The 24,940-nt window shown below is 38.3% G+C and overlaps 1 protein-coding gene across 1 annotated transcript in view; it reads left to right on the forward strand.

Moving 5' to 3' along the window:
* The first annotated feature begins 6,254 nt into the window (after window positions 1–6,254).
* Window positions 6,255–24,940, forward strand: part of LOC149067570 (32 kDa beta-galactoside-binding lectin-like) — a 34,138-nt gene continuing 15,452 nt past the window's right edge. Inside the window, exons 1-2 of the mRNA XM_089252447.1 lie at window positions 6,255–6,458; window positions 20,488–20,576. Coding sequence (XP_089108573.1) covers window positions 6,396–6,458; window positions 20,488–20,576 — 152 coding nt within the window. The 5' untranslated portion in view covers window positions 6,255–6,395. The remainder of the gene's footprint in view (window positions 6,459–20,487; window positions 20,577–24,940) is intronic.

The raw sequence follows: 24,940 nt of genomic DNA on the forward strand, positions 1-24,940 counted from the left end.
TAATCAGAAGCAAGAAAAGAGAAGAACCGTGTCATCCGCGAACGCAATTATTTCACCTTCAATATCAAGTTTACAAAAGTCATTAATGGAAATAGTAAAAAGAAGTGGGCCGAGTACTGAGCCCTGAGGAATGCCTTTTATTATGTTCATGGGATCACTAATGCTTGTAATACATTTAACAGATTGTGTTCTATTGTGCAAATAAGATTTGAAAAGATTAAGCGTATTACCTCTAATACAGAGTTGTCCAAGTTTATGAAGAAGGATTTCATGATTTACGCTATCAAATGCTTTTCTTATACCTAGAAAAACTGCAAGAGTCTTTCTTGGTGCATTAATTTTACGTACAACAAAGGAAGTTCATTTAAGGATGACAGATTCAGTGTTTTTATTTGGGAGGAAACAATACTGATTTTCAGATATCAGTATCTGATAAGATCTTGGAGATAGAAGACAGAATAGAAATTAAAAGTATTTTTATCACCTGATTTAAATATTGGGAAAACAGTTGTAGATTTAAGTGAATCTGGGAAAACACCATTTATAATGCAATTGTTAATCATGCCGGCCAGGAGGCATCAGTCAGCCAGGATGATTATTATTTAAGATCTCCTCGATGATGATGGTGAACATAAGTATGAACATAAGCCTAATTTTAATTGAACACGCATGGATATTACTAATATCAACTAGAACGGGTGAATAATTTTAACAAATCTGCCTGCCGATCATCTATGCCATCGTTGTGGACCACCTCTGGTCTGCGGACCATAGGTTGAGAAACGCTGGTTTAGTTCATATATTCTCGCGCACCTCAGGCAACAGTCCCCGGCATTTCCTTTTTCATATAGGTATTTGACGGACTACCTAGGACGGACGTATGTTTGATATACAAATACAAATACAACGCCACAACAGGCAAAATGTCCAACGAGGTGACTGAGAATGTACCTGGTTATATGTACTCGGAGATATGTACCCGGTTAGCCTAGAACGATGCAATTTAGAATCAGCTGTAAACTTTAGGTACCGATCTCATTAACCACCCGAATACAAAAAATGATCGTGGTACGACTCGTACGATCGGCCAGACCGTTCGTTAATTGACAGCACCGGACAAAAAATGGTATGGAGTAGATCCTTAGCACAGTCTGTTATTAGCTCGTTTGCGCTCTCGATGTGTGTGTGCCGACCACTCCACCACACCTCCTGCTCTTCCTAACTAGATCATGGCCTAACGTGAAGTCTGTTTCTGTGTAATGCTACCATCTGCCGTCAGTTTTTATAACTCTGAGTGAAGTGTAATGATTCAATAATTGTTGTCCTGTGTTGCTCTCTGTGGTGGGACTTTTCAACGGGAGATCAGCTCGCATTCACGCCGCGAAGTTGGGAACCACAGGAAACCAACTTCAGCCCACCACCACTGTGACAATGGTGGGGTCCGTCACTCGACCACCACAGCGGCTCTTCACCACACCGATTTTTCTTTGGCTCGACGAGTGTATGGTACTCTACTTCTAGTACTAAACCGCGCACATGAATCGTAACCTCTGAGGAACTTCTGACGAAGTGAAACATGGCGTCTCCGTGGAGGCAGACGTGAATTTTCTTCCTTGGAATCATCATCTCCAAAAATATATCGAGCCTTTCGAGGAATCTTGTATGCTGGAATTGCCCCGTACGTGCTGTGTACCTAACGTGAAGTTTTTTTTTTTGACGAATGCTTGTTATGCGTTATAATAGTGCTGCCGTCTGTCTTCAGAATACAAATACTACTACAAATACAAAACCACAACATACAAAATTGGCTGATAAAAAGATGTCCATAACAAATATGGAGATGTCATATATTTAAAAAATACAGCAACCCAATTAAAAATGCAATTACAAGCAATATACATACATGATAAAATATTATAACAATGCCCATAAAGAATACTGATGGTTGTCTTATTCTAAGTATGGATAACTTCTCGATTTACCCCAACATGTATCATATTTCTTTTTAAACGTGTTAGAATTTACTACCCTCAGGGGGTAAGGTATTCCAATGTGGTAGGTTAATCGTATTAAACCTGAATTTAAATTTTATAGGCTTGATTACACTCTGTAGAGACTTTTTTAAATAAAAGATTGATTAGCATTCGTGACTCGAAGTTGGAAAACCACAGAAAACCATCTCCAGCCGACAACTATCCCTTCTCTGGGATTCGAACCTAGATCCCCGTGATTGGAGCCCATGACAAAATCCCACGCGACCTCACAGCGGGTCGAGTGCAGAGCGATCAGTTTGGACCCGATAGCGGTGAATGTTTCTAAGGCTTGCGATTTGTCCAGAGACGTACGCAGGGCACAGGAAATTTCGTCCAGACCGAATTTTGAATTGCCAACTTTCAAAAAGCATTTTAAATTCTCGGAAATTGATTAAAACGAATTGCTATGGGGGAGCCATTAACTTGATTGCTCCTACATATAGAGGGGTGAGGGGCTTGACAAGGGTTGACTCCAACCCAGGAACCCGGTAAAATACCATGAAAAATCTTGGCTTGGGGGCAGGGCCGTCTTAAGAACATCATGAGCTCCGGGTCAAGTGCTTTTTCTGAGGCCCTATCAAATAAATTTACGGGCTTACTCTTGGAAATTTCAACCAGATCTCATTTTTGTGAGGCCGCCTCTTCTCTCAAGGCATCCGGGCTGAATCCGGGTGGACACATGCGTTAAGATGGCTCTGCTTGGGGACACACACCAAAGATCACAGTCTATGGGCCCAGCTTTAAGATGTGGGGGGGGGGGGAAGGATCATTAGAATAGCACGCAAATTTTATGTAATGCATTTTCTCTTTCAATATTAATTTGTTTTTGTAAATATTTCAATATTTGATCCAAAGTCGTAGCGGGGGGAAGGACTTGCAGGTCTGATCCCCCGAAATGTGAGGAAAATGACTGACAAAAGGGGAAAAGATGGCCAAAAATCCATTGTTATATCACTTTAGTCACCTCCCGAAATGCAAGTGGTCCCCTGCGAACTAAATTTCTGGCTAGAGGCTTGATTTCATCTTTTGGCAGAGGAGGGGAACATTGCCCTCCATATCCACCCTCCCTCTCTGCTTGCGCATCTGAAACCAGTTCTGTTTTATTTGGGTTTTTTCGTGTCGTGGGAACGGTTAAGCTCGTTATGTCAAGAAGCGGATTTATGGTTTTGCCTCTTGCGCGCCGCACAAATGTTGTCACCCTTCTACCATTCTAGTCTAACTTTCTTGATCATGGCCGGAACAAGATGCTTGGTGAGCCGGGGCAAGCACGCATTTTGGTGGCCCCTTGTAATGCTGAAAGAGAGGTTTAAAGAGTGAAATTTGATCCCCATCTGGTCCGGCGCATGGGGTACCGGATCCACCTGTCCCCTAGTTGTGGCCTTGTTCTTGACTACCCATTCCTCAAATTTGATACCCTGGGGGTCTATTACGCTCATGTCGTTATGCCCGCGTTTCAAACGTGTTTGGGGTTTGCGGTGCATTGTGGGATAGATTTACGTCACCATCGCTAAAGGTTGATTTTTCTCACATCGTTACTAGCGATTTTCGTTATCGACATCGCTACGTGAAACGTTAACTAACGAGAACCGGAGACCACTCGTTATGTTCGCGTTACGGAAATAAACATGGCCGCTCGCGCGTACATTTTTCGATGGTGAGGCAACGGAGACAAATTAGTTAGAATTGGAAATTATTCATTCATTATTAATTTATCAAGTTGTTCATTATAATGAATAATAATTCTCTGAATTACATTACTTAATTTAGTAACATGATTTAGAGACAGCATTATCGTTTAAAATGTTATCTGTACACATAACTGATTGGAAAAAATTATTCAGTGGTAAATCGTTATAAATTATTATACTCGGTACAAAGATAAATCACTCTACACAACGTTATTATTTTTTTTAATCTTGTATGGAAATGTCTTTATTCTAATCTTAAACTCATCTCAATATAAGAATATTATTTAACTGGTAAATATCTCTATCGCGATGTTTTCAAGACATTTTGAAATTTGCTCAATATTTTTTTTACATCTCGTTCAAAATCGACGTCAATATATATTTAAACGTCTCCAGATTTTCCCCTTCTTAATTCGTTTAATAACATTGATATTTTGTAATATGAATTAAGTGTTGCTACTTTCTGTGCAGTACACAGAAGTGTAATGCAGTAAACACCATTACACACACACACACACTATACTCTGTACACTATAAAAAATCAAATTAAATTTTATTAATCAACAAATAAATTTTTTCTAATCCTTGAGTGAATTTTCTGATCGGAGTATAAAAAAGATGTCAACAACAGTGTAAATTTGATGGCGCTTCATTTTCATGTGTGAAACAAGGAAACCAATTTTCTAATTAATGATGTAAATAAAAGGTTACTTGTTCTTGATTTTGACTTAATATCAAGACGGTAGATAAATGTGTTAAAAACATGGTAAGATATGATATTTTTGATAGTCGTTTTGGAAATTCATAACATCATTGAGCTTCAATAGAAAATCATTTTTTAAACGTAATAATTTAGAAAATTTCCCCGCGCCAGTATCATGTGCGTGCATAGCCTACCTTTTTCTCAAATATTTGATGAAAATAAAAAAAATCCGGATGAATTAAAAAAAATGCAGCTTAGAAAATTAGGGACAACCAACACACACTAACGCGTACAAATAAATAAAATAATAATAACGCACGTGCCGCAGCACTCGTTGATAGTGATGATGATTATCAGCAGCGGAGAAAATTATCCGATTGGTCCATCCCTTTCGGAGATAACGCAACTCTCGGACCAGGGAGTTTTTCGTAAAATAGATAACGACATACCGCTGGTTGCTGAGAAAAATCAAGTTTTTGACGATGGTCGCTGAGATTTGCGTTATGAGGCTCGTTGAGAATTTGCGTTAAGGGCGTGACGTCATTAACGACCTCGCTGTATAACGACGTGAGCGTAATAGACCCCCTGGGCTACCCACTTGGCAGCCCTCTTCCGCCTCTGTAAATACGCCTCCGTTTCTAATTCTCTTTTGGTCACTTCCATGCTCACACACTCTCTAGGCCACCCTTTTGGTCGGTCACTGACCTGGCCCCTCACTCTATAGGTCACTCATTTGTCACTCACTGACCCCTAGTCACTTGCTCTCTACGCCAGTGTTTCTTAACCACCCAGACCGGGAGCAATTCACTGTTTTATTTTTCCCCATTTATTTCCTATTATGTAGTTGTGTATTTTTGACCGGGCCTTCTCCACCCACAAAAAGTAATAAATCGGGTCACGAGCTTCAAAAGGTTTATAAACATTGTTCTATAGTTTCTAGGTCACTCTTTTGGTCACTCACAAACATGCAAACTCTCTAGGTCACTCACATGCGTGGAAACTCTCTAGGTCACTCACATGCGTGGGAACTCTCTAGGTCATTCATATGCGTGGAAACTCTCTAGATCCCTCTTTTGGTCACTCACATGCTTGCAAACTTTCTAGGTGTCTGGGTAACAACCCCATACATAAGATCTTATCTATAGGGGGTGTTGGTCTAGGTCATTCGCTCGGTCACTCTGGCGGAGGTGAATTTATGCAGAGCCGCCCTTAGGGGGTGCGCGACCACGCATTCACTCTAAATTATTGGAGGCTTTCGGCAATTCTTAAATTATTTTCTGCATTAATTTCTGAATTTTCATCAATTATGGAATTATTACTTTCATTAGTTCTTTAATTATTACGTTCATTAATTCAGGAATATTTATTTTCATTAATTCTGAATTGTCATTCATTCTAGAATTGTTACTTTTATTAATTATAAATTTTTATCAATTCTTCAATTTTTTCCCGTTAATTATGAATTTTCATCAATACTGGAATATTACCTTCATTATTTCTGGAATTATTACCATCATTAGTTATAGAATTATTACTTTCATTTGAATTCTGAAATTACTTGCATTAATTCTGAAATTACTTGCATTAATTCTGAAATTACTTGCATTAATTCTGAAATTACTTGCATTAATTCTGAAATTACTTGCATTAATTCTGAATTTTCATCAATACTTGAATTATTACTTTCATTAATCCTGAATTTTTATCAATTGTGTAATTTTACCAAATTTCCGGCCATACTGCAATTTCTTTGTTTTTTTAATGAGAAAATATTACACACACATATTGTATTTCGCTAAGATATAATGAAAGAAACGCATAAGAGAGGACACCCGTAATCCAGTTGGCGATATTGGCTTCTTTAATCAGACCGAGACACACCGGAGTTTCTCGCCAAGAGAAGGAAGACGAAAGAATAGAAGATTCCGGAGAGTTTTTTTATTCTAAGAGAAAAAATTGAACAGTGAAGTCATGGCTCTGTCATCTCTTGTATCCGAAGCCGAAAGTTCCAAAGGATTGCATTATAAAAATCCCGTAAGTATCTAATATTTATTGTGAAAATCAATAAATTCGTTTTTCTTAAAGTCCATATATTTAAATTTCTAAACTTAAAATATATTTTTACTATAATTAAATTTATTAAAATCACGTGATTTACATTGGGCGTTAGCTGATGGTCTTTTTTTTTTTTTTTCCTATGATGACATAACTAAAATTGAACACGTTTCTGTTATATATTTTCCGGCCCTGTGAGAAAAAAATTAGGCGGCTCTCTAAAATAGCTATGTATTATGCCCTCTTATGGAGGAGAAGCAAGCCGGCAAAGCGGTAGACTTTAGGTCAGAATCGATCTTAGATATTTGTTTTTTAAATTTTTTGTACATTTACTAAAAAAAATTGATATAGGAGCCAAATGAAAATCCTGACCGCGTAAAAAACATTTTGGTGCAGGCCCTCCCTTTTTCTGATGCAAATAAATACAAATACGAAAGCCACAACGGGCAAAATACACAACGGGGTGGCTGAGAAAAGATGCCCATAAAAAATATGGATGTGAAAGGTATTTGAAAATTTAGCAAAATTATCACGAAAAAACTAATAATTATAACGAAATATAATACACACTGCCCGTAGAAAATTTTGGTTGCCCTATCTGAGTATGGATAGCTCTCTCAATTTTTAAAATATTTCATGTAATGAGTTGTATATTCATATATAAGTTATGAGTTATCTATATAACGAGAATGAGACCTAAGGCCGGTATTACACTATAAAAGTTTTATAAAAGTCCTTTTATAAAACTTGAAAAATGCAGCCAACAAGGTCACCGGTTGCATTTTCTAGAATGTAGCCAATAACCTTATTGGTTAGATTTTGCAAGTTTTATAAAAGAAATTTTATCAAACTTTTACAGTGTAATACGGGCCTAAGGCAGGCCGGTATTACACTATAAAACTTTGATAAAAATTATTTTATAAAACTTGCAAAATGTAACCAATAAGCACATTTGTTACATTCGAGAGAACTTAACTGATCCGCCTATTGATTGCATTTTTCAAATTTTATAAACGAACTTTTATCAAACTTTTATAGTGTAATGCCAGGATTACACTATAAAAGTTTTGTAAAAGTGCTTTTATAAAACTTGAACAATGCAACGAATAAGCTGATGGGTTACATTCAAGCTTATCCAACCGATCAGTTTATTGGTTGTATTTTTCAAGTTTTATCAAAGCACTTTTACAAAACTTTTACAGTGTAATACCGGCCTAAGACTCAAATTGGTGATATAATTTTATAGAATTGAAAGAATTAAGGATTTTTATAATGGGTTATATATATAAGGGGAATTTATAGAATTGAAAGAATTTTAAGCTAGGCGTTTTTATCAACCATTTAAAATGAAATGCTTCGTCAATGCGTTTTTTACGACCCGGTGTGTATGCCTGCTCAAGTCCAATCCTCACTAAAGTTACCGTAAAAAAAAAATTTAGGTTACTGAAAGAAATGTTTTATTCAAATTACTTTAGTACCTCTGGTTAAGAAATTAATTCCGGTAATAACTTTTAATTCCAGCTTAATCAATCGCCAGCCAATCATTCTTATATAGTATCCATTATTTCGAAAAAGAAAAAAAAAATTCAATACTAAAATACTTCTATTTTATACGAGGCTCTCGAATGTAAGGAAGCTGATCCCGGCCCGTGGGTCCGGAACGATTCGATTATTGTTATTTTTTTAAACTGTGAATTTATTATGGAGGAGCTGGTGGAAAATCCTAGCTGGCCTGGGGGCCCGGAAAAGACCCCGACCAAGCGGCCTAACTGCAGAATATTGATGTAGTAGGGTCTGATTTCATCGATAAACCTTTTGATATAATTTAATGAGTTATTTGGCTCAATGCCAAGGAATTCTTATTTTCCACTACAGATATGTTTTATCTTTTTGAATTTTTTTATAGACATTTTGTTGTGTACTCGTGCCAATTATTGATTGAACCCATATATACTTATATATGCCATATCATGGACTACATCAGTCTTGTTGGAAACTTTCCAGATGCTTTCAAGGGTCAGAAAGCATTGGATACTCAATACATTCAATAGATTGATCGGAAATGTTTTCAAGAAGTTTCTCCGATAGAAAATAAATGGTTCTTTTTGATGTGTTACCAATATTGGGATGAGGTTCATTAGGATTTTTTTCCTACCAGTCAACATCTGTTGTGGTTTATATTATAACCCATGTAGAGCACTTGATGATCTAAAAGTCTTTTTTCCTCTGTCTGTGTGATACTTTTACCTCGTTTTTTTGCCTATTTCAACGAGGTTGAGACAGTCTCTTGTAGACTTCGTAGAAAACCTCAAGATAATCGCTCCTCCACATACAAAATTCTAATTTTAGCAAGCCAGACTCATGCGGTGAAAGCGACAGCTGGAATGGTTAGTTATCTGTTGAAAGATTTGCTGGGCAGAGGCGAAATTCTTTTAGTGTCTTCGGTGAGATTTTTAGATCCGTCATGATTCAATGGTGGGCATTTTACAACTGATTGAGTCAAAATATGAAACCAAAACACGTAACATTACAATTTAAATATTCTTTAAGCTTCAATTCAATATTCATCCGACAATGTGTTTTGTTAATAGTCATTGTTTGAAAAAAATGTTTGGATGATTATCTCACAAAAACAGGTCCTGATACATCAAAAATGACGATTGATTCCATTTTCTGCGATCACGAAAGAAACAGTTTACGTTTTCTTGGGTGTGGTTAGTGATTATTATTTTTGCTCTTCCCGTTCGCCGTTCAAAGATTTTTACTCGTGGGTGTGGACTAGAGAAATGTTCGACGATCATTGACATTTTTTCCCGAATTATTTCTTAAGAATACGATATTCATCAGGAAACATACAAGAAAAAGAGTTTCTAGAAGAACGAGAATAAATCTAAATATGTATAAGACTCGATGACATGAAACCCGTTCGAGGTAATCAATTGAGATTGATGCAGAGGCACATCTGATGGTGCGGCAGAATTAAACAGGCCAATATACAGTATAAGGTAGCCAGAGCCGCAACTGGATGCTTGGTCACCCGGGGCAAGCGCACATTTTGACGCCCCCCTTGTATTGCTGAAAGAGAGGCTTCAGAATGAAATTTGCGCCCCATTGGGGTCTATCGCCCGAGACCCGCCTGCTCCCCCCTAGTTGCGGCCCTGAAAGTAGTACTTGTGTTCTTCAGAGAAAGTCAGGATAGGCATGCAGACCATGGCCATATATAATAAGCTCTGTCTCATGACACGCCGGAGTCGGTACCAGCTGACGCCATCGCCCTGACAGAACCGGTTAATTGCCATTGGCTACCCTGGTATTTCAAGGTCGCGCTTTAGTTAAAAGTATTGGAGCGAGTATTAGAGTATTACCCAGTCACGCACCCCTGTTCGGAGACCACGCTCATTGAGCCAAGGTGGCAAGAGCAACTTCAAAGGAATGAGACAACCCTTACTATGTATTGTCGGATAATCAGTATAGGTTCAGGAAGGGAAAATCATGTGTGACTAACCTTCTTTGCTTCCATGATCACGTGACGAAGACTTTGCGTAAGGGCAAAAATGTAGATGTTGTTTGCCTTGACTTCCAGAAGGCATTCGACCGGATCCAACATGGTAAACTCTTGAAGCGTTTAACGAGATTGGGATTGGGGCAACTTGCTGAATTGGATAGAATCGTGGTTAGGGGCCGTTCAAGTATTACGTAAGCAAAGTTTTAGCCATTTTTGACCTCCCCCCCCCCCTCCCTGTCAGCAAAATTTTGTCATCAGCTCTGCCCCTCTGAAACCTAACGCATATTGGTGGGATCAGAGACGTACACGGGGGGGGGGGAGATAGGGGGTTCTCTCGTGCCCCCTTTCCATGATCAAAAATTTATTTTTTTTTAAATTGAAATTTCGGAAGAAAATACCTTTATGTTATTATAATCAATATCTGTTAGTTTCAATGTTATTCGAAGGCTATGAACTCAAAATTTATTTTCAATAAATTCATCGCGACCCACCCTCTAAGCTAAATAATGATAAATCGCATAAAGGCCCTTTGCCCGTGGACTAAATATGGCTCTGGGGGGTTATATGATGCGGCCTGCCCTTCTCAAACCTAATTTTGTAAAAATGAGCTAAGCGGCACATTTACAGATCGCTTAAGTGTCCCGTGGTACAATTCCAGAGCATTTAAGCGGCCCGTGGCATATTTTCAGATCACTTAAATGACCCGGGACACAGTTCCAGAACACTTAAGCGATCCGTGACACATTTAGAGATCCCTTGAGTGACATGTGACGTAGTTTTAGAGTACTTAAGTGGCCCCCCAGTGTGGTTCTACATCACTCAAATTACCCGCAGCACATTCTCAGATTATTTGTGATGCGTGGCACAGTTCCAGAGCACTTGAGCGACCCGGGCACATTTCCAGAGCACTTGGATCCGCGAAACATTTTGAGATCACTAAAGTGGCTCTGTAGGGCACTTATCAATAGGAGGGATGTTACTTCAATTACCCACAAACTATCGAAAGGTTTTTCCTCGTTTCTGGCGCACCGAGTAAGATGCCATTAAAAATATTTCATATTTTCATAAAAGGTGGTTGATGACGTAAGCATTATCCAAACCTCCCTCCCCCCCTTGTCATCAAAAGTCAACAAATCGGAAACCCCATCGATGATGACGTAATACTTGAACCGTAGCCGGTCAATTTGTCGCACTCAACTTGTCGCGCTCAACTCGTCGCGCATCAATTTGTCGCAGTGCCAATTCGTCGCGGTACAAATTCGTCGCAGAGCCAATTCGTCGCGATACAAATTCGTCGCGGTACAAATTCGTCGCAGAGCCAATTCGTCGCGGTACAAATTCGTCGCAGAGCCAATTCGTCGCGGTACAAATTCGTCGCAGAGCCAATTCGTCGCGGTACAAATTCGTCGCAGTGACAATTTGTCGTGTAACCAATTCGTCGGGACGTCAATTTATCGCAGAGTCAACTCGTCACGCGATCTGTATGTAGGTTTTTTGTCACATACGTGAAAAAATAAACATGAAGAAAAGTTTTTTTCCATCAAGAAATGCACACAGTTTATTAAATTTTTTTTTTGTCATTTCGAAAAAAATCATCGAAATTACATCGAAATTAAAATTACAATTGATATTAATGTTTTATTATTCAATTATTGTAAATGTTAAAAAAATCATTTTTTCTATGATAAAATTTTAAAATTCTGTAAAAAAATGTCGGTGTTTATGATATTCCCCAAATTACAGCACAGCGGAGGCTCTCTTTAAGTGTAAACTTGTATCTGTCCCATGTGGACTCGAGACTCCCACCAACATTAACCACTACAGTATCTCCACAAGAACCTGAAATAATTAATAATTTAATTTAATTAATATTTCATTTTCACCGGATAAGCCACACTTGTCGCTTTCTCTCGAGATTTCCATTACTCGTAGCGAGGGGAGTTGGGGCGCACACCGAGATGATAAATTGCGATCACATACATTTTCAAAATTTAATTTGCACCGGATAAGTTGCTCAAGTTAAAAACTCAAAAAATCCAACCAATAAAGTTCATAGGTTACATTCGAGCAAATGCAACCGATAATCTTATTGGTTGAATTTTTCAAGTTTTATAAAAGGACTTTTAGAACACTTTCATAGTGTAATGCTAGCCTTAGATATATTGTCGGTAAAAAATTCCTCAAAGATGTATTCTCTACATGGCAGATACATATTCAATAGTGAATTAGGGCCATTCAAGTATTACGTAAGCAGATTTTCAGCCATTTTTGACCCCCTCCCCCTTGTCAGCAAAAATCAGCAAAACACTGACCCCCATCCCCTCCCCTGTCAGCAAAATTTCACCAGCAGCTTAGAATATTTCATATCTTCAAAAAGGGGTGGTTGATGACGTAAGCGACCTTCAACCCCCCCCCCCGCCATCAAAAGTCAACAAATCCGAAACTCCCTCCCCGATCCTGACGTAATACTTAAATGACCCCTTAGGCAAATTGTGCTTTGGGATGGGCATTGATCCTAATTTATCATCTTGGTGTGTTCCCGCAACACCCCTCGCTGCGAGAAATGGAGATCCCGCCAGAAAGCGGGAGTGCGGCTTATACGGTGAAAATTTAATTTTAAAAATTTATTTTATCATAACTTATCTATCATCTTCGTGTGTTCGCCCAACGCCCCTCGCTGCGAGAAATGGAGATCCCGCCAGAAAGCGGGAAGTGTGGCATGAATACCATGAAAACTGAATTTTGAAAATTTATTTGATCGGCGTACTGACTCTGCGACAAATTTGTACCGCGACGAACTGATTCTGCGACAAATTCGTACCGCGACGAACTGATTCTGCGACAAATTTGTACCGCGACAAATTGACTCTGCGACAAATTTGTACCGCGACGAAATGACTCTGCGACAAATTTGTACCGCGACGAACTGACTCTGCGACAAATTTGTACCGCGACGAGTTTGTAGCACGACGAATTGACGCTGCGACAAATTGATTGCGACGAATTGTCGCGCGACAAGTTGATCGCGACGAATTGACCTAGACCCTACTTGAACGGCCCCTTAAGAGATAGGAAATACGGCCCACAACGAGTTGTGGTGAACAGGGAATTTTCTGATTGGACAGGCGTCACAAGTGGAGTTCCTTAAGGAAGTGTCCTTGGCCCTATTTTATCGGTAAACTCGATCAGGGTATCGATGGGATTGCTAGAAAATTTGCAGATGACGTGAAGCTAATGGGGCCAATCGGGAATCAAAATGATAGGGAGTTGCTGCAGACTAACTTAAACAGGATTGCAGCATGGGCAAATGAATGGAGCATGACGTTTAGCGTTCACAAGTGCATGGTCACTCATTTTGATTTGAACAACCCACGGTTCTCTTACGGGTCGAATGGTGTCACTATCCCAGATGCAACTAGGGTCACCGATTTGGGAATTCTCATTGACAAGCGGCTTAGGTTTTTCTGAACATTGTTCAGCGGTGGTCAAAAAATCGAATAGAATGCTTGGTCTCATTTTCAAAAAGGTCTCTTCGCGTTCTCCTAAAGTCATTCTTCCGCTTTTTCGAGGCTTAGTTCGTCCTGGACTGGAGTATGCTGTAAGGTTTTGGAGACCATACCTACAGAGGGACATAGACTTGGTTGAAGGGGTGCAGAGAAGAGCTACGCGTGTCCTTATTGGCACACAGGGCTTGAGTTATGAAGAGAGACTTCATTTTTTGAATATGTTTACATTGGATGAACGCAGGTGTCGAGGAGATATGATCGAAGTGTTCAAAATTTTCAATGGGATGGATAGGACGGACCATGAACTTTTAGTACACCGCCAATCGACTGCTTTTACAAGGGGACACCAGTATCGATTGGTGAGGGACAATGCAATGTTATGGTGTCGCAAGGAATTTTTCTCTAATAGGGTTGTTAATAAATGGAATAGCTTATCCCCGGAGGTAGTAAATGGTAACACAATTGACACGTTTAAAAAGAAATACGATAAACATGTTGGGGTAAATCGAGAAGCTATCCATTCTTGGAGTAAGACGGCCATAAGTGTTCTTTATGGGCATTGTATAATATTTTATCATGTGTATATATTGTTTACAATTTTTTTAATAGCATTTTTCGTTGGGTTGCTGTATTTTAGAAATATGACATCCATATTTGTTATGGGCATCTTTTTCTCAACCACCTCGTTAGGCATTTTGCCTGTTGTGACCTTGCATTTGTACTATATATCCCTGAATCAGGGCCCGTTCTGGGCATTTTTCAGGTGTAAGCAAAAAATATTTTGTTGATAAAAAATCTCTCCACTTTAGGCGAAACCTAAAAATCGGCCCCTTCTTATGCGGTCGCGTAGCTCACAGAATTCGAGGTCCGGTCCTGGCTCTGATCCAGACAGTCACGCAGCTTCATTAGAAGGATAGTCTTCCTTCTCCTAATCAGACCATGGCTCATCGCTGTCTCAACGATGAGATATAAACAGATGGTCGAAGAAGAAATGAAACCTTCCATAAATAATAATTTTGGTCAGCTTTTTATGACACATTGTTAGTTGCATGAAGCCCATCATGTTTGTGATTCGGTATGCTTTCCCACATAGTGTGATTTTGTTTCACAACAATGCTTGTTTTATTGCGAACATTGTGTAGAATGCAAAATGTTTTAGAACGAAAATGGAATGACGCTCTGCCATTTCTTTCACACCTACGAAAAAGCTCTAAAGCTTATTCAATGTGTCGTAACGTATCAACCTGTGTAATATCTTATTCTCCACGTGAAGTTTGATGCCTGTTTGAATACCAAGGGTGACTATTCTAACAAACACAAATGCATTCTGGCTTCCTTATAAATTGTTTAATTTTGCCTCACCATTAGATATGTCTATCTAAAGATATCCAGTCGAAAGGATTTCATCTGATAGATCCATATACATTGTCTGGCATTTTCCTAGATTTCACAATTTCAACTTGGAAACATACACAGACGTATATGATAGCTCAACAACACCGATAACTATTGGTGCGCTAACCACGTGGCTGCCAAGTCAAATTCGATATAAAATACCATCTGTCGAATGTTCTTCGATGTACCGTTTATGAAATCTCAGATACCGATCAATTTTTCAGCGCTATTATTCAAAAGCAGCTTAACGAAGACATCACAGGAATCCATTCAACATGTCGAGGATTATTGCGGTGAATCATTTTTCGGGAACCATTAAGCTTCGAGCTTTGACAGATGAATACGTTTTTGTTGCGCAGAGATTAATGTTTCTTCGAATCTCCGTAATGTTTTCGTTTCCTGTTCAAAAGATTCCTTGATTGATGGCGCAAAGTAAACTGCTTTTCTATGAAGATTTGGTTTTAGTTTAGTATTACCCTATGTTTCTTTCTATTTTACTGAAGACGTATTCTTCGAAATATCAAGAAGGATAATAAATTTTGAGTGAAGGGCAACAAAGAAAAGTTGAATTGTCTTTTGAAAATTCGATATCTCAATTTTTTTTATTATCAGTTTTCTTTCGTATATAATATATATATAAACCACAGGTGTTTTACGCGAATACGTGTATTTCGTATTCCCCCTGGAGCTCTATTCGAATATATTAAGGTTTATAAATACAATTTTTTTAGTCAGTCTGTAGTTCTTTAATTTGAATAACATGAGCAAGAATGCTGCAACGTAATGAATTTTTAGCATCAACTGAGCGTTCTACGATCATTTGTCTGCTGGATTTGGCTATCACTACCATGGAGTTTGTTTCGACAAGAGCTATTTATAGACATCTATTGAGATTAATAACGAAATACTTGGAAATTATGGATTTCTGGCTTGAATCGGGTTCCCTTTAATTGTTTGATCTCATGCTTTGACCTTTGATGGATGAAGTATCGTTGAATTAGTTAAAAGCGATCCGTAGGTATCTATTTGTTCATTTCTGTTTCAATTATTGGTGAAACACTTCATTATGAACTTTTTCCCGTAAAATAAAAATGAATTTTTTTGGATCAATTATTGTTCTGTGTAGGGAACGCAAGAATTAATTTCTTGCGTATGAATAGAATATACAGACCGAAATTTCGTTTTATTTTGAGCAGCTTCAGTCTTCGAGTCACAACGTTATAAAATTGACAATGGGCCGAAAGTGCTCTTGTGAAGTATGTAAGGATTGTAAGACTATCTTGATTGATCACATAAGTGATCACGCTTGATCTTGAGCTATGCAGTGATTCCCCGGATGTTTATATACTTCAAATTACGCTGTTTTCTGTAAGGGTATCCCTTACAGAGATACGGCGTGATGTAGGCAATGCACACACCCCAGTGTCAGTGATGGAAGCTAGTTTAGCCAATATACAGTACCTGCACCGACATCACCAATATCGTGCCCTTCCCACTTCTGGCCCTTGAGATCCATTTCTGCTTTCATATGTTACAAAGTCCGTCAAAAACTGAGTAATCATGATTTTCAACAGAATATGATGAATCATCCCGGTAATATGTTTTCATTGTAAATAGGATTCAATTAACAGTTGAGATATCACGTTCTGGTAATGACGAAAGTGAGTATATTCTCTATTCTGGAGACTGAAAACAGTCTTTTAATTGCAATTATCTCCTAAATTACATTTTATAATATTTAATCTATTCAAATTCACATTGTTTATAATTATTATTTTACTGCTAGAATTATTGTTGCTTGGCGATAAAGGTGACCGTTCATTTTTAAAAAGAACCGCAAGCTATTTTTTTGTTGGTTTTCTCGAACATTTATCTCAGATCCAATCTTTAAAAGAAGCTTTGAGTTTTCGACCTTGAACTTTTTAGTTGACCTCGTATGCAATAAGAATAGGAAATGTGTGACGCAATGATGATGATCTCACTTAAAGGAGATTCCTTTTTTCCCTTCCACGCATGTCTTGGAATATCTGCTTGGCTAGTTTTATGGGAGATTCTAGTCTCTGTCGTGTTTTACAGAGAAAAGACATTGAAGAAACCTATTGGGGATAATGAAAACACTACTTGATTCCGTCCAAAACAATTTTTGTTTTCTTAGTCCTCCAAACTCAAAAAACTCAGCTTGATGTCCTCGTAAAACTTTTTAACGATGCTCGTGGTTTTTTTAAATCCTCTGGAGGAATTCGGGTTTTCATTCTATTTTTGCTCGATTCTCTAGCAATATATATTAAATTTTGAGAAGATTTTTTAATTGAAACAGATCTTTCTTTTAGTGAGTCCGAATGACTATTGTACTCAACTTTTTGTTTCTATAAGTTTTAATGATCAATTCCGTTGCTGATGAATGTTGCTTCTTGGATTCGACTTTTACCTGTTGGTGAAGATCTTTTTAGCTTTCATGTATGTGCAACCTTGGTCTATCGCTGCAATGCGATTTGTTTTACTATAGGGGAGGAAAGGTGAATTGTTGCAGCCTCCTTGAAGAACACGTGTCTAAGGATGTGTGTTAGTAGCCACTGCCATCTATTTGTGATGATCAACTTGTGACAATGTGAAAAAAAGATTTAATACATCCGTTGAGAGTCCTGATTGCTATCGCACCAAATGAAGACGAAGTGTTTCTTTTATACAAATACAACGCAACAACAGGCAAAATGCCCAACGAGGTGGCTGATAAAAAGATGCCCATAAAAATATGGATGTCACGTATTTCAAAAACACACCAACCCAATTAAAAATGCAATTAACACAAATTATAAACAACATATACACATGACAAAATATTATATAACGCCCATAAAGAACACTTATGGCCGTCTTACTCCAAGAATGGATAGCTTCTCGATTTACCCCAACATGTTTATCGTATTTCTTTTTAAACGTGTCAATTGTGTTACAATTTACTACCTCCGGGGGTAAGCTATTCCATTTATCAACAACCCCACTAGAGAAAAAACCCCCGAGACACCACAACCCCGCACTGTCCCCCACCAATTGACACTGGTGTCCCCTTGTAAAAGCAGTCGATTGGCGGTGTACCAAAAGTTCATGGTCCATCCCATTGAAAATCCTGAACACCTCGATCATATCTCCTCGACACCCGCGTTCATTGTTTGTAATAGACGAATGTTGTGTAGACGAATAAGTAAAAGATCGATTTCTCTAAATAACAGGTGTTCATCCGACGATGTCTCCAAACAGCGTGTCGATATGTCTGAACTTTTTCACATTTGACTAATTGTTGCATTTGTGATGCAGGGCCGTCTTAATAGCATCATGGGTGCTCCTGGCCAAGTGATTTTTGTGAGGCCCTACCTAGCAAATTCTCGAAACATCCAACTACTACTCGTTTTTCTGAGGCCTCTCTTCTCTTGAGGCCCCGTGTCGTGCCCAGATGGGCCCATGCATTACGACGACGCAGTTGTGATGGCTTTGTATCGCAATGATCTGTGTTCCATTCCCACGTGCGCACGGTTCGTGTGATCTCCTATTTAAGAAAATCTCCCCACATAAAGTAGACAGGCACGCCCCTGATGATAATTACAAAAAACCAAAATTTCAAACATTTCCTCTTCCCGATTTGACAGATGTATGACAAATTTTCAAGCAGTCACATGCACAGTTCAAATACTCATAAATACGTTGAAGACACAAACATATATGCAGACAACTCTGTTCAGCATGCACCAAGTCGTTAGAAATTCTTGGAGAAATGTTTACGGGGTGCATGTGCGGTTTTGGTAGCAGTACCAAGTTCAATTTATGCCAATTTAAGTTTCATTCTGAGAAGGTGAAGCTTTTTTTCTAAAGAATTTAGACTTAAAGCAGTAGCTTTCAATTGGTGAGGTGCGACTTTTTGGTGCACCGTGGAGGATAAAAAATGATACAAAAAATGACATAAGCCAACAATAGCAATGTAAGAGCTATTAGTGAGCATCAGATTTTGGAAATTACTCGAGGCGTGCTGAAAATTTTCGTAAATTATTTAAGGTTAACTGCGGGATAAAAAAAAAAAGGTTGAAGACCACTGCTTCCTTTAACCGGCATTGACGAGATATCTCGTCTTATTTTAGCTTTGACAAACCCAGATATTTTGTAAAGTTGATTCCTCAACGAAACACTTTTTCCTATACTCCCTAGTTTGCACCTGATGAAAATCGGAACAAAGCCCACTTAGAGATAGATGGCTTTTTCTCAGCCTAAGATATCAAGGAAACAGTTATTTTCCGGATATTATGCTGAGGTGAACTCCGAAAGAAAAGTCATCACGTCTCCGCCGGGACTCGAAAGTGAAGTTCACCTCAGCATAATATCCGGAAAATAACTGTTTCCTTGATATTTTGGGCTGAGAAAAAGCCATCTATCTCTCTAAACCGTCCCACCCGGGGGCCATTTCCTGAAGTTAAGAGAGGCTAATAATGTCTCTACTTCAGCGCCTCACGCCACAGTGCGTGAAATAAGGAAGGCATGGTCATGTCTCCAGTGATGTAGATGGTAGCACGCGCTTGCCCGGTATGCAAGAGGGCCTGGATTCGAGTCCTGGCGGAGACGTGATGACTTTTCTTTTCGAGTTCACCTCAGCATAATATACGGAAAATAACTGTTTCCTTGAAAGCCTACTTAATTAAAAAAGGCATTTTGAAGGGGGTTCGGTGATTTCTGCTGTGCGACTTAGATATTTAAAAATAATTTTTATCTCTTTGTCACACCCCGGTAACCCAATGAACACAAGGTATGATTTGAACCTACGTTTTTAAATAGATTCAGAACGGCTTTATTTCAAACCCTAGGCATGACAAATCGAAAGTTCATTAGGCTAACCACTTGGTTTGCTCAAACAAACTTCTCATCGTTAGACTTCTCATTTTAATTTCATACATGATTCCGACAAATTCGATGCATTAATAGATCTTTAGATTAACTCCGTGGTATAATTAACCTCATTAATAAAATTAATCTAGTCTGACCTAATCAATTAGTAACGCAGTTTCGGTGAAACTTCTCCTCATACTTATAATAACAAGTTTTTATGAGATGAGAGGCGTCTCAAGTGCGTGGCCGCCGCGCAGCGAGTCTACCGCATGCGTCATCTTTGCTGATACATGCAAGACAACTATGCGCTCATTGCTGTTCAACTACCGCAACAGACCACAATAATCTCTGAAGGAAATGCGTGCGAATTGAGTGGGACCTACGCCCTCTTGTATATCATATGTACCACCTTCTTTAGTGCAAACGGTTCCAGAACGTGGGTTTGATGCATTGGAGGTCATGGGGTGTGTGTGTCTGGCTATGTGAACCTTCTTGCATATTGAGCTGAATTTTGATGAATATCAGTCTAGCTTATAATGTCTTTTTTCAAATAACATTTTCATGCCGCTATTTTTATAATTTTACATTTTTATTCCTAGTCAACATGAATCAAGTATATTTAATGAGCAACGTTATATTCAGGCATGCAAATTAATCACATTCATGAGTAATAAAATATTACATGAAATAAATGTGTGTTGTATAAGTTTTGACAACTTGATATGTATTTCAGAGGCTTCCATTGAATGTGAACTTTCCAGATAACTTAGAATGTGGGACTAAGGTGTACGTTCACGGAGCTGTATCGCTGAATGCCACGAGGTAATATCCGAAACATGACATTGTATATCATATACTCGTAGTATGTCATATACTCGTATTTTGCGCAAGTGTTATCACGATTTCTATTTTCATATCAAAACTGCCTTTATAATGAAAATCTAATCTAAATCATTCATCAATTAGATATTTCAGACAGTGTTGACTTGAAATGAAATTTGAATTTATTTACAATCTCACACAAGCATACAGCATAACATATACAATACGCACAAAAACAAAATACACGTAAAATACAACCACAAAATACAAGTACACATTATGAGTTACGTGATAGCCCAAGGGATTTGGACCAGGGATTGGACTTACACGCAAAAATTAATTCAAGTCCATACCACTATTGCACGGAAGAGATTATCACATTTTCTCAATTTCTGGTATAACCGATGATGGCTCTCGGGGCCCGGCGATACATTTTACATTATCTTATTTTCTTTTGCGCTATAATTTTAACGGAAATCAATTTACCCAGTAAAAAGAGGGTTCAGCAAGAATCCTTGTTCAAGTGTTCACTCCAGAATGCGAGCCATATACCGGGGATAAATTGTTACATCTATCGTCTATAATGCGAACGGCTTTAGGACAAAAAAAAACATTAATTACAGAAAGTTGACAAAATCAGTGATAACTCATGATGTCGTGTTTGAGAGTAGACCCCGTGTGTAAGTCTCCACAATGAATGCATCCTGTATTGCCATTCTAAGGATGAAGATTTCACATTCAGAGTTATGTTTAATGCATAACGTTCAGCTCGAGAACAGCTGCAGTCGTAACTCGCCTAACCACGTAACGTGTTCATCACTTCATGTAAACGTTCTTCAACCCAAAAATATTAGGTTTTGAACATGCGAATCGTACAAGACAATTAGTTCTTTAATGCTGGACCTAGTAGAGTAAATAGAATCTATATATTTCCTGTATGATAAAAAGGGTTTCTCTCGTAAAGGAGACCATAAGTTATTGGAATAAGTGCTCAATAGGAATCAAGTACGTAAAGCACGAGAACATAACTGTTTAAGTTTATATACGCATGTATTTCAAGGAGTTATCATTATACCTAGCGAATGCTGAAAACGATGGAGAAAGAAGCCGCCCCTTTTATTTAGTATTTCAGTGCTAAATTATCTGCCATTCCATCTTTTGGGTGAGATAATACAAAGGATACAGCAGACAAAATGCCCAAAGAGGTGGCTGGAAAAAGATGGCCCATAAAAGTATGGTGGCTGTTATTTCCCAAAGAAAATGAAAATCTGAAAATATGGTTTTTGATATTTCATCTAGTCCGATACAATCCATCTTAGTGTCTATACCCGTGCCTTGTTTTGGAGGGATTGGTTGCTTGGAGGGAGAGCTCAAAACTTTTGCCCTCCCCCCCTCCCAACCCGAGCTACGATTTTATATATTGTGGGAGAAATCGGCATCCAACATGACATACATATATACATAATCAAAAGAATAATACATAATACCACATAAAAATATGTGGCCAATAAACGATAATAGATGAAAATTCATATTTAACAAAAACAAAATAATTTCAAAATAAATTGAAATTCGAGATTAATGACTGAAATAATTTCAGAATTAATCTACACAAGGGGGAGACATACTTTACGATTTGATGCCCTTGACTTATTTTGGTCACCAAATTTCATCCCAAAAATACGCATTTTATTTTCACAAAATCTTTAGTATTTTCAAGGAAACAGTTATTTTCCGGATATTATGCTGAGGTGAGCTCGGAAAGAAAAGTCATCACGTCTCCACCGGGACTCGAACCCAGGCCTTCTTGCAAACCGGGCAAGCATGCTACCATCTACACCACTGGAGACACATGAATCTGCCTTCCTAATTTCACGCACTGTGTCGTGAGGCGCTGAAGTAGAGGCATTAGTAGCCTCTCTTAACTTCAGGAAATGGCCCCCGGGTGGGACGGTTTAGAGAGATATAGATGGCTTTTTTCTCAGCCAGAGATATCAAGGAAACAGTTATTTTCCGGATATTATGCTGAGGTGAGCTCGGAAAGAAAAGTCATCACGTCTCCGCCGGGACTCGAACCCAGGCCCTCTTGCAAACCGGGCAAGCATGCTACCATCTACACCACTGGAGACACATGAATCTGCCTTCCTAATTTCACGCACTGTGTCGTGAGGCGCTTTCTTTCCGAGCTCACCTCAGCATAATATCCGGAAAATAACTGTTTCCTTGATATCTCTGGCTGAGAAAAAAGCCATCTATATCTCTCTTTAGTATTTTGTTTGCTACAAAACTTCTCAGCTTAATTTCACTATTTTGTTTGATGCAAGCTACTGCATCCACATCTTTTTCTTTTTTTTTTGTCGGAGATGTGGAGGCAGTAGCTAAAAAAAATTCAGGGTGTTTTAAAACCTCCTTGAAACTATTATTAAGATCACTGTAAAAACATTAAATTGAACTTTCATGCACATTCGAAAAACAAGCCGCTTTCTTGGGAATATAGATCTCCAAATCTGCTGAACATAATCTAAACAATAACATTGAAAAATGTCAGTGGCTGTGACAACATAGAATGAGTCAATGAGTCATCTCGACACAAAGTAGTCATCTGCATTTTCCTTCTTTCTCTTTCCTAAGAATGTTTACGCGGAAACCTCACCATTTACCATAATACTGCACTCTAATAAAGAACCATTTACTGCTAATTATCTGTACACACAATAGGGAACCAAAATGAATAACAATGCATTAAATTTTAATCAAAGTACATTGTAGGGATAAAAGAAATTAACTGTTTCAGTTCAGTAAACAGGTTTAGTCAGCTTACAGGGCCAAAAACTATCCTTTATTACAAGAATAAAAAAATTCATAAGACGAAAATTAATTACAGCGAAATCTCGATATAACGATACTCTGCAGACCCAGAATAAATATTGTAGAAGGGTTATACTAGTTACATCGAGAGCCACATTATCAGTGCCACCAAATGTATGCTGTTGTTGACATCTTTTCTAAATCTGCGTTGTTAGTACCAGAAAATGCGCTTTGAATTAACGATTCGCCGCAAAAAGTGGGAAATTGATTAGTTGATTAATAAAATTCATTTAGATGCTTTGCCCCCGTAAAGAAGTTTAATGTATTGCACTTTTGTGTATCACATAGAAAGTAGTAATATGAATAACTTCATCAATACTTTCGGTGATCATGTGGTGCAAAACACCGATATTATTAGACGTCCCCTAGAAGAACGAAAAAAATATACGAAGTCAAAATTAAATTCAAAACGATTTTGAGCGAAATATATAAAAAATATCGTTGTAGCAGTTTCAAAGTCTCTTCAAAACATCATTATAGAGGGATTTATTGAAGTAGATGATATCGTCGTATCGTGAGGGGTTTAACATTAGACTATTGGCAGTTCCAAACAGGATTTGAAAAATATCGTTGTAGAGAGATTGATAGTTATATCGAGTCTAGTTGTAGCGAGGTTTCACTGCATTTCTTAGTGACAGATTTCTCGCTGCGAAATTCATGTGTTGAGATGTTTAACCAACGTCGAGGACCGATATTGGTTGTCATCCTCCGATCGTTGGTGTTTGAACATTGTTACTGACAAGGCATCATCTTGTAAAAAAATAAAGATGCCTTCATCGAGTTGCCTGTTTGTATAATGTTTAATTTCTTTTGACCAAACCACAAATACAAGAATACATCAGTTAACGAATGTTGACGAGGGCACTTCCCAGTGTGTGGCGATAATTAGATTACCGCAGTGGTTCTTTAACGTTTGTCCCCCGTGGCTCTCTAGAATATATAGTCAAGTGGATATTCTGCATCCATAAAACAACCACTTCAAAGCACTGAAAACAGGAACACAATATCGCCAGCATGCCACGACACTTCTGACAAAGGTTGGTGACGTGCCTAGTAGCCGCGACGCACACTTTGAGAAACACGAGACTACCGCATCGATACTTACCTGGTGACTAAGAATTCACACATCATTCATAATTAACTCAAAAAACTGCTACCACCCCCGACAAAGATATTATACATCGATACGAAAATACTACCAGCTTGCATAAAAATATTTTTTTTATTCTTATATATTTTGTTCACTATGAAATCTTAAGTATCTCTTTCTTTTGTACCCACCCCATGGCCCCCACATCCTGAAGTAGGGCTCCTAGGCTGGGATCTTTTACGGGCCCCCCGACCGGACTTTCACGGGCCTCTTTATGATGAATTTATAGCGTGAAAGAACTATGAAAAATTGAAATCTAATTGATTCTAAAAAATGAAAATCATCCCGGGCCCCAGGGCTGGAACCTTGTCAGCCCATCCCGTATATTCGATGAAAAGGAAAATTT

Source organism: Pholcus phalangioides, unplaced genomic scaffold, assembly GCF_987345545.1.
Source record: "Pholcus phalangioides strain wild (caught in Gottingen) unplaced genomic scaffold, Ppha-v1.0 ptg000029l_1, whole genome shotgun sequence".
Lineage (NCBI taxonomy): Eukaryota > Metazoa > Arthropoda > Arachnida > Araneae > Pholcidae > Pholcus > Pholcus phalangioides.